This window comes from Zingiber officinale, unplaced genomic scaffold (genome assembly GCF_018446385.1).
Source record: "Zingiber officinale cultivar Zhangliang unplaced genomic scaffold, Zo_v1.1 ctg249, whole genome shotgun sequence".
Taxonomy (NCBI): Eukaryota; Viridiplantae; Streptophyta; class Magnoliopsida; order Zingiberales; family Zingiberaceae; genus Zingiber; species Zingiber officinale.
The window spans coordinates 265,489-276,888 of NW_024589920.1; the positions used below are offsets into that span (position 1 = coordinate 265,489).

General features: G+C 34.4%; 1 protein-coding gene across 1 annotated transcript; it reads left to right on the forward strand.

Annotated features, from left to right (window-relative positions):
- The first annotated feature begins 6,511 nt into the window (after nucleotides 1-6,511).
- Nucleotides 6,512-7,728, forward strand: LOC122037266 (gibberellin-regulated protein 14-like). The gene is made up of 3 exons (XM_042596708.1): nucleotides 6,512-6,905; nucleotides 6,980-7,115; nucleotides 7,212-7,728. Exons 1-3 carry the CDS (start codon nucleotides 6,846-6,848, stop codon nucleotides 7,394-7,396), a joined length of 381 nt encoding a protein of 126 aa, XP_042452642.1. The 5' UTR covers nucleotides 6,512-6,845; the 3' UTR covers nucleotides 7,397-7,728.
- The last annotated feature ends 3,672 nt before the right edge of the window (nucleotides 7,729-11,400 follow it).

The window sequence follows — 11,400 nt, forward strand, 5'->3', positions numbered from 1 at the left end:
TATCCTTAACAACCTCCTTCTTCCAAATCCTCAGCTGAAGCAAAATTGCCACAACAATTCAAAAGCCCTAAATCAAAAATCACACATTCATATCAAGGTATCAACCCAAACCTCAATCCACAAACGTGAAACAAGAACCCTACCTTCCACTAATCTCTAGGTTCTGTTCGTATCGCCAATACCTGCAAGTATTCCAGCCAGCACAAGGATTCCATGATCTAGATCAGTGAAGAGGAAGAGATCGGGAGAGCTAGGGCAGAGGGGAGGCGCTCAGTGGTGAAGATGGGAGAGCTCAAGCCTCCGGTGGCGAGTGATCGGTTGGCGCCGATTTAGTGGTTGATGCGGCGTCGAAGCATATCAAGGCGAAGAAAGGGGAATTCGGGTGGAAACTAGGGCACAGATCCTCTCCTTGGCCGAAGATGACTCTGAGACAGGAAGGAAGAAACTTGGTCGGCGGTGGCGTTGGGGTGCGCCCGTGCAGAGATGGAAGAAGAAGAAGAAAGGGAAGCCGGCGGATCTGGAGTTGGCAGTGGCATCTGGTGTAGGGCGACGCGATGCCAAAGGAGGAGAAGAAGCTTGGCCGATGGTTTTTGTATGCGTGGGAGAAGAGGAAGCGAGCCGTCGTCGAGTTGGGGTAGGCAATTAGTTAGGAGAGGGAATCGGCGTGGGGAACCTAGGGCATGGGTAAGGAAGAGAAGGAAAAGAAATGGAATGTTATAAACTTAGGGTTTTAATTAAATCCTAGGTTAAATTCCTCAATCAACTTTCATTTTTGGGTATTCCAAACAGGTTTTTCCCAAGCTTATATATACATCATCTTAAACTCGTCATACAAGCTCCGAAAATTTTCTAAAAATTTCCTCATGGTTATTCGTCCTTTTCGATATATTACAGTGTCACCTTGCGATTATGAATCTAAGTCGCGAAAGAGTCTCTTGTAATGAAAGATAAGACTACATATAATAAATTCAATGTGATTTAATCTATGCCCCGGAGCACAGTTGAGTTGACTATTAAGAAATAATTATTATTAGTAAATACTTATTTGTTTCCTAATTATTAGAGAATAATTATTATTATAAAATATTTATTTATTTTCTATTTTATGTGTTTTTCTATTTTTCACTTGTAATGGTATTTATATACCACATATTATCATTAATAAAGTGTATGAATTCTAGCGTCAACATTGACTACTACGGGACGGATATTACTACAATAGGCCAAGGGGTTGAATCTTGGCGAAGCCGAGAAAAATGTCTTCCCCATGGTGATCAACTGTGGCTTCCTAATTTATCTCTTCTCATAAATTGTCGTTGGATTGGGCGTGTGAGGTCGTTGGGTGGTGAATTCCACCTTTATATTATAATGTATTTTGATCTTTTCTTAAAATTATACATTGATGGGAGCATTACGTTAACCGACTCTTATAATGAATGATAAAACTACATATAATAGATTCAGTATAGTCCACTCCCACCCTTCCTCAAAACTCTATATTAATGGGAGTTTTATGTACTAGCCTACTCTTTGATTTTAAGATGATAAAAAAAATTAGGTCAATTCCTCCGAATACATCATTGTTAATTGAAAAACATCAGGCAACTTAATTTTTTTTACATCAAGAACATTGTAAATATTTAATTATAAATATATAAAAATAATTTATAAAATAAATTAAAAACATATAAATTACTTTATAATTAAAATTAATTAGGTATAAAAACATTATTGTTTTATTTATCTTATCTAGAATCTTATGATAGTTTAAAAAAAAAAAAATTTGAAAGACACGAGTTGATAATTAGTAAATATATAACTTAAAAATAAAAAAATCAAGCATTTTAAAATTTTAGGATATAAGAGAATCTATAAATCATAATTAAAGGGTCAAAATGTTAATACTAATCAAAATCTATACGTATAATTAATCAGTTGGCATCTATTTTCAACCTTTAAAATTAAAATTTTCAATTATTATCATTTTTCAAACATTTAAATATAGCATATTAAATTTTTTAAGCTACAAAAAGTTATTTCGATAAATCAATTTGTACTTTATTTTATACTAATTTTTAAAGTGCAATTTGATTTTCAATTGAATTCAATTCTTAAATTATTTCATTCCTTTAAAATTAAGGAGTATTTGATTCGATTAGTTTGTAATGAAAAAAAAAATTGTTAAGGTGTCGATGACTTTCAATTCAATTAATGAACTCAATGTATCACTTTACCCCTCCCTCCAAATACTAGACAATATAATACACTTAACATAGTTGATACTAATATATGGTGTTATTATAATAGATCATGAAATCGATTCTCAACATATGCTAAATGCATCGTAGATCATCACCTCCCATGCAAAAGGTCACTATGTTAAACGAAGTCCTTATGATTTACTTTTCTTTCAGATCGCAAGAGATAATAATACCCAAGGGGTCTCGGGTGAGGTTTATCACATTCTGTGGTGCAGAGCAAAAAGCTTGGTGGCTTCTCGAGTCTCCACCATGTGAAGCTGAAGCCTCTTTGAATCTAGTCAGTAAATTGTATCGAAGATCAACCCGATCGATCAAGTTGGTGGTTACCTAACCTTTAGCTGTGCCCATTCATGATTCATGCATTCAGCATAGCCCATGAACAGCAGCAGAAATATTAATTCACTGATGTGGTTGGTTAAATCAGTTACGGTTATATTCTTGGAGTCATATTATATATATATATATATATATATATATATATATATATATATATATATATTTTTGTGCAGTTTTGACTGTTGGTCAAACTGACAAACCTATAAAAGAATTCTGACAATGCTTCCTCTGATCAGGAAACTAAAGAAACGTGGAAGGAGAATAAACAATTTACAATTGCTACATAAATAAATACTGCATTGATGGTCACCTTGCAGTATATATGAAGCAGAAAAAGAACAGATGAAATATAATTACAAGATCAAGACATCTGTGTCTTTTAAAAAAAGTCAGCAAATGAATTCAAATATATATATATATATATATATATATATATATATATATATATATATAAATTAATTAGTTAATAAGTGAATACTCAATTTACTTTTTATTGCATGAAATTGTACTAGTCCTAAATACATTTCTGAGTGCACTTACATATTTAAAAAGAAAAAAGAAAAAAGAAAAAAGAAAAAAGAAAATTGAATAGCCTTTTAGATACTCTGAGATGGCACTTAATGAAATCACATCAAGTAAAGCTTTGGTGCAGTGCAGCCTTGCAAACTTGAGTAACTTTTGAAAAGCTTACAAGTTTCACCAGTGAGCTTAGAGCTACACACTGATGTAAACTTGCAGAGTCAAAAGATGCATGCTACCTGCCACTGACATTGATTTTTGCAACTCGCAAGACTCCATAGAAAAAGTTTCCAATTCTAAAAGATCTGATAAGTTGCAAGCCCAAAAGCCTGGATGTTCAGTAATCTTAGTGCAGTAGTCACTTCACTAAGATTAGTCGAAAGGCCTGAGGCCAGGATATATAGCAAGTAATTAAGAGTAATAATGTTCATATAGAAAACAGGTAAGTATTGCCAAAACTTTCAGTATGATTTCATAATAATTCGTTCTAAAAAAAGTTTCTAGTCAATTCAAAGAATCTTTTGATCAGGCTTTAGGGTCCTTTCTTCGTTTCCCTGAAACGGTAAGAAAAGAGAGAAGCAGGTCACTTCTCCTCTGTGAGCAGGACAAATCAGATCAGAGGACGTCCCTATTCGCACTATTAACCTTGAGATGTACACTTGTCCAGATATCTTAGGATCCTCGGTATTAATTATTAAAACCATTACGGTTAATGAAAATTTGTTATTCCAATGTACAACGATCGTTAGAAAGTCGAGAATAAAAAAGAAGAATAAACTAATTTATATTAAATTTATCAACAATTATTATCATTTTTCAATAATTCAATCTTTAAATAATTGAAACGAGGTAATAGATTTTATGAACTCGTATTGATATTTTAATTTTATATATTTTAAAAAAAATTAAATGTAAACCTACATAATAAAGATAATGCTTTTTATTTTCTTATTTTTTTAGTCACTTAAATTGTTTAATCTAAATAGCGTGATTAAAAAGTTATTTTGAAGATGGAGTATTTTGATATAAAAAATAATATGAACCAAGAGGTAATATCGAATATGGAGTACTGATCGATCCGATCCCATGAAGATTTTACATTGACCGTTAGAATAAATCGAAAAGTGTTCACGATGAACGACCCAGAAATCTAGTATCCCATGATTATGCACTTATTTTAAAGAAAAAATCTTTACAAATAAACTGTGACTTGGAATCAAATATTTTGATATAGAAGAGTAAGCAAGATTTTATTTAAACATTTTAAAATATAATAGTCATATCAATATTTATCTTTTGATAAAAGATGGTAATACTTATTTCAAGTAGTCCAGTATTATATCTATCCTCTGACTAGATATAGATATGATTATATTTATCTTTTGATAAAAGATGGTAATGCTTACTTCAAACAGTCCAGTATTATATATCCTCCGGATCGTTTTTTAATCCATCTATAGATATTTTGATTCGTTAAAAATGAAAATTCGGAATATCCCATTGGATTCTTCTTTTCGTCAGATGAAATGACCAGATATCAATTCCCAATTTAAACATTCTTCATTTCATTCCCGAAGTCTCAAGAGTACTATTTAGATAATCATTATTTGCTATATCTCCATATTTAATTTGCCTATTTGGAGTCTGGCTTCACTTGATCGTTCTCTACAATAAATCGATGTAATGAGAGAAAAAGAGAGCTCAGAAGATATTATTATTTGAGTTTGTTTTTTAAGTATTAATTTAGAGTATTAGGATGAGAGTGTTTATATAGGAATAGAGAAGCATGATCATAATTTATAGAATCATGATTTAGATAATAGGATCACACAATCCTACAATCCTGAATTTGAGCACCAAATTCATATAGAATTATTTTTTTCAATGGGATCGGAGCATGGGATTAGTAGAATCAGAGCAAGATCAATATGATCCTATGTTACAAATGATTCTATACATTTTTTATTGGGAATTATTTTGGCAACCTTCAAACTAGGTCATTTTGTGAATTAGAACATTTTTTAAGTTGAATAGTTTATAATATTTTGTGATATAAAAATATAAATATTATTTAGTGGTACTGTATTAGAATGATAGTTAAATTATTAATTAATTTAAATTTTATGGTTAATAATATATCATCTTTGGTGTTGAGAATAGATGTATATGTAAAATTATTAATTTATTTATATGCAAATAATCCTTATTTTTTTAGATATTTTTGTGTTATTATTATTCATGTATTATAAAATTTTAAGATTCCTTGTTATGATCGTACGATTATATGATCCAATCTCAATCGATATAATCCTAACCCTAAATCTATCTTACATAGGATGCCATCATGATCCTGTGGTTCATTTAGAATAGATAGTTGATTAATGTATAATAGTGTTGTTATCATAAAGTTGAGTTTAAATCTCAGTTAATAATTGGGTGGCTGCCCTTTTTATGTACTATTCAATTACTCAAGATTAGTAATCGTCTATGATTTATCTCTTTCGTTTTATCATAGGGACGAAAGATGATGAAGGCAAGCGAATTGCCTTTGCCACCCTCATCCACCTTGATCCGGTGAAATATGGCATGATCCAATTAAAGGATGCAACTGGGAAGCACTCCTCTCCTCTGTTTTAATTATTTGGGCCAGACTTGCAATAAACCAGCTGCCAGCCCATTAATGTTGTGCTGTACGACCAGTCCAAATTAGGCTGGGCACTGGGCCCATTTCACTCTGAGCAATCAGCTCATTTAGACATCCTTTAGCCATAAAAAAACTACTGTGCCCATTGCCAAATGTTAATAGATCATCCATATTTAATTTCATCTCTTTTTTTTTAATTTTCTTTTTAGAAAGTGCATTGCCCAAACCTGAGGCCCATTTCAGAAATGAACCGCCTTAGCTGGCTAGAAGAAACATGAGATTATCTAGAGAATATATCATCATTGTTCTCAATAATAATAAGATTTAATGTTTGAATTTCGTTAAAGTCGAGATAAATATCTTTCTTATATGTTAGTCATTATTCCAAAGGTTAGTAGTTATTCATGATTTAACTCTTTCGTATTAATCTTAGGACGAACTGACGAAAATATTGAAGACGAATATATTTACCTTTTATCATAATTGTTCCCAATATGACCACAAACTCGCCATGCGAATCGAGATACAGTTCTTAATAGATATATATCAATCCAACTCAGTCTGGACAACGGAGTTGGTACGTGCAGCAGCTACGCTACGGCTACGCTATGCTGCCCACTTCAGTCCCAGTCCAACCACTCTCACACAAATCGATCAACACACTCATTAATATAATTAACCCTCCTTAAATGAAGGACGTACAGACACCAACCATGTGCTCTGCTCACTGCTCTGCTCTGCTCTGCTCTGCTGCCCGAGCCGCGAGTGCCCCTCCCTCCCTTTGCCTCCATCTCTCTCGCGTAGCCCGACGCCAAATCCAAGCTAATTAAGCTGCGTACACGCGTCGGTGACAGCCAGAACTCTACGCACATTTACTCGCAGTAATTAAAAAGCTGAACTGCGATCGCCAGTCCTGTCTGTCTGCAGACGAGATGGGGAGCAGCTCCCGGTGCCCACCAGCTGCTCTCCTTGCGCCAGCCTGTGCTTTGACGACACTGCTCCCCTTTTCGCCCCCTATATAAACCACCGCTCGCCACCGCCTTCTCCTCACTACTCCACCGAGTGTCGACGAGTGTATCCGCACTATGGCCCTCAGGCTCGCAGTCTTTCTCTCCGCATCTCTTCTTATAATTGTCACCGCTAAAGTAAGTCGAAATCATAGCGTTAATTAAGCTAGCGAACGATTTTAAGGAGGAATCTCTGTCTGTTGCTGTGACAGGTCGCGTCGGATGGCGAGGAGCGGCATTTTGTGAATGATGCTTATGCGAAGCCCCCGGCGGCAGCTGTGGCGCCGCCGGTGGGGGTGCCTCCGGCGCCGGCGCCTCCTGCTCCCCGGTTAATCAAGGACGTCCGAGGTATGTATGTATGTATGTATGTAAATGGAAGCGTGCAGGCGTGTGGGGTTAGTAGGTAGTGCGGGCGAACTGAGGAGGTGTTTGATGAAATGACAGAGTGCGGGCCGGCGTGCGACGAGCGGTGCGCGCTGCACTCGCGGAAGAACGTGTGCGGGAGGGCGTGCGTGACCTGCTGCAAAGAGTGCAAGTGCGTGCCGCCGGGGACGTACGGCCACACCGAGCTGTGCGGCGTGTGCTACACCGAATGGAAGACCCACGGCAACCGCACCAAGTGCCCTTGACCCGGACGCTAGCTAGCTGCTGGCTGCTGCTTTTGAGATGTTCTTGCTATATGTGGCGTCGAGTGCTTAGAAACTGTGTTTCCCATCCTCTTGTCTCTTGTGCTGGGCCTCTGGGAGCTCCATGGGGGGCCATGGATCTGTGGGTTAATGGATACGTCTGCCTGCATCAATTGCTGTCAAAAACAAACAAAAAAAAAAAAACACTCGTTGGGTTATCAATAATTTATTGTAGCTTCTGTGAGTCAGTGAGTGAGTCAGTGAGCGAGAGAGAAGCTCCTTGGTGTAATTTAAAAGGTGAAAGAAATAGATGGGGCATCAGGTTCAGCGGTGGATATGATAAAGAATCCAAAGCGCAAATCTATGAACAGTCGACACTATGAACTAATCAATTGATAGAGCATCTTTACGCCCCTTAAATCAGATTATTGAAATATATTGATAAATGTTGGAATTAAAAAGTATCAGATAGATCTCGACAATTTTCCTCAAACAAGCCCTCGAATTCTTCTAGCTGCTATATGTACATTGTGATACATTATAGCGCCTAGTTATAGTCCCAACAACAGCACTGAGCAAAAGTGTTGAAAAGAAGATTTTTTTTTTTAAATAAAAAACTGGGAAATTTAACAATACAAAGGTGATGTATTTAAAATTTTAATATAATTATATTAAATATTGATATGACGAATGAGATGGGTCTCAGGATCGGGCTCGAAGTCAAGAAGACCACTTAATGTATTAGTCAAAGTTAAGGAAGGATCAATATTTAGAATTAGTAAGGTCATTTGGGCTTGGTCGAGTGGTCTAGTCGATCGGATCTCGAATTTCTCAGAAAAGATGAAACCTCGAGCTGTATCAGTGAAATTCAAAATTGAGTCAGGTGTCTTCGTCGAGTGCTCTAGCTGTCCGATCAGACATGCTGGATACATGTCCCAATTTGACCGAACTCTATCCAAATGTAGAGGCCGAGCGCAAGCTAAATCCTTAAGAGTGACACTCATACTTTATCCGACCAGAGTACACCTACAAATAAGAACCGATCAGATTAAAAAGGGGTTCTGTCGATTTGCCACTAAAGCATATTATGGGTCATCAATTCAACGAGCAACCATTTAATATTTTCTTTTGACGTTTTATGTGACAGTTATCAAAAGAATAAAGGAATATCCCTTTGCATTCTTTATGAGAGAAACTTCTCCTTTGCAAATCACAGGATGATAAGTTCAGTTTTGGAAAGAATGTCAGATGTTAGAAGAGTTGATTTTTTTTTTTACAATGCTTCAAGATTCATGCAAAGAATAAAATTAGCACTATAAAAGGGTATCTATCTATAGGTACAGGTACGCCATGCGAATGCTATACAACGTAATCTAAGGAATTGAGATTCCACTGTTCATTGTATTTCCTCTCGACCAACTGTTTGACTTGAATGTTGAAGTGGTTGTGTCGGGACCTCTCCCTAATCCAATTGTTGACATTTTCTCAAATACTCTTTGTTTTTGACATGCAGGATTACTCGACGTGCCTTCGAGCTCCATCTCAGACTTAAGTCTTTTAACTATCAACACCTCTGCTCAATGCATAATTTTTTTCGATTTCAGACTTAATCAAATATTATAAATATGCATATATAAAAGTAATGCATCTGGTAATAGTTATTTGAATCTTTAGTGTAACTTTTAAGAATTCGAAAATATATTTTGATAGTTAATTAAGTTTTAACTAAAATTTAATCAAATGTTAAAATAAAATCAAAACGTGGTTAAGTTGGACTAGTCGTATTATGAAAAGTCAAATATTTTTGTCGGAATAGTTATAACTTATAAACATCTTTGTTTGACGTTAAGCATGTTAATTAGAATTTAATTTAGATGACCGTATCATGTTTGATATGGAATGTTTGAGATGTAACCACGTGATGTCTTGGAGAATATCAATTATAATTATTCGTGATCTCTCTTATAATTAAGATCCTTGAATATATATATATATACAATATTGGAGTGTAATTTAATTATAAGTTTTGGATGAAGGTCGCATCCAAAGCGTAATCCACCTCTTTAAGTTCAAGCGTAATCCCTAATTAATGGAGCTCACATCCCCCACCACCACCACCCACCAATGTGGAATTGCACCCAACATGTCCTCACATGGGCAACCAAATTAAAGGTGTCACCACCCCCAACAAAATATGGAGACAAACAATCAACTTTATCGATCAGGCCAGAACCCATAAGCAGGAAAACCCAATAGGGACGGTTTATTATTATTAAAAAATTATTTTTTTTAATAATAATCTTCAAATTGAAATTTATCATTTGCGTGCATGTAAAAATGATAATCCTCCCTGGTCCCTCCAAGTTCCGCTTAAATGAGTGTCAATTTGGATGGATCGAATCAATTCAGATTAGAGTGAAATAAAGATATTATAAAAAAAAATTCAACTCGAATGATCTGAACCAGCTGAACACAACCAAAAAATTCTAATTCTGAATAATCCGATCAACCCAAATAATCTAACCAATCTGATTATTTTTAAAAAATATATATTTTTTTTAATTTTTTACTTTTATCTTAATAATTTATTATTATCATATTAAATGTACATAAAACATTTTAATTTTTAAAATAAAATTTAATTTAACTTTTTAAAAATCTTAAATCTTAAATTAAGGTAAACCCGATCCTAACACAACTCGAAAACTTCCAATTTGAATCAAATTCGAATCCGAAAATCTCAATTATAATTTAATATATTTTAAGTCGACTGGGTCAAATTGATTGGTCAAATTCATTTTGATACTCCTAGTTTCAAACACATTAGAAGGAACTAGGAAGGAAAAGCATGGAGGACCATTCCGCCAGCCTCCTAGGCATGGGGATCTAGCACGGGAAAAATCTCTATAACTTCTCTACTCAACTCAGTCCACAACTTCTCACTCGAGTGTAACTCAGTTATATCTGTAGGGTAATATATGGATAGGTATTGTACCATGGTGATAATGTCAATCAATCAATGAAGAGAAATTAATCTTGAAAATTAAGATACCTAAAAAAAAAAATTTTAAAATATAGTATTAGTCCCTAATAGGTTGCAAGCCTAATTAATTTTGATAATTAATTAATTAATTAGATCGAGTATTTGTTTGTATCCTCTGAAATATCACATCTTGTCGTTGTCTAGTGGATGAGACTTTTAACAGTGCATTCACTGCAGTACCAAGAGAGAGTGGCGGTGGGCAGTGTCAGTGTCCTCCCCTTGATCATTAAACCAGCTGTGAGAATAAAATAGCTGGCGATGTTACCACAGATCACTGCAGTGAAAGAACGTGCATGATTGATAAAATAATCGTTTTCTCGAGATGATACGATGGTTAAGATATATGATGTTATCATATAAAATTTTAGGGTCGAAATTTAACATGATCGAGCATAATCACTCTCATATTTTGATCATTTATACTAATAGTTAGTAATCATCCATAATTTACCTCTTCTGTATTGACCTAAGAACGAGTTGATGAAGACGCTGGGACAAGTAAATCACCTTTTACCACATGATTAATAAAATAATAATTGAAAAATAAATATACCTTTAACTTTATCATCATTAAAAAAATATATTTTTTACCTTCTAAATGAAAATTCTTAGATTCATTTATATATATATATATATTTTATTTTATTTTTTGTCAAAGCTACTCCACTTTATATATTTTAATTATATATAATAGTTTTGATTAAGAATATTAATATATTTTAATAGTCTTAATTAAAATTCCATGGTACTGTTGGAATATAAATAAATAAAATGCTATTTTAATATTTTTTTGGTACCAAAAAGCACCCTTTCAATTTTCCCTCAAAAATAAATGTCCGAATGATTCTAATACAACTGGCTGCTCTCATGGAAGAAAGCAAGGCATTAATTAGGAGGTACGATGACAGCTTCTGCATTGTTTCTTGCATCAATATCCATGATTTTGTTTATTCGTTGGAGATGG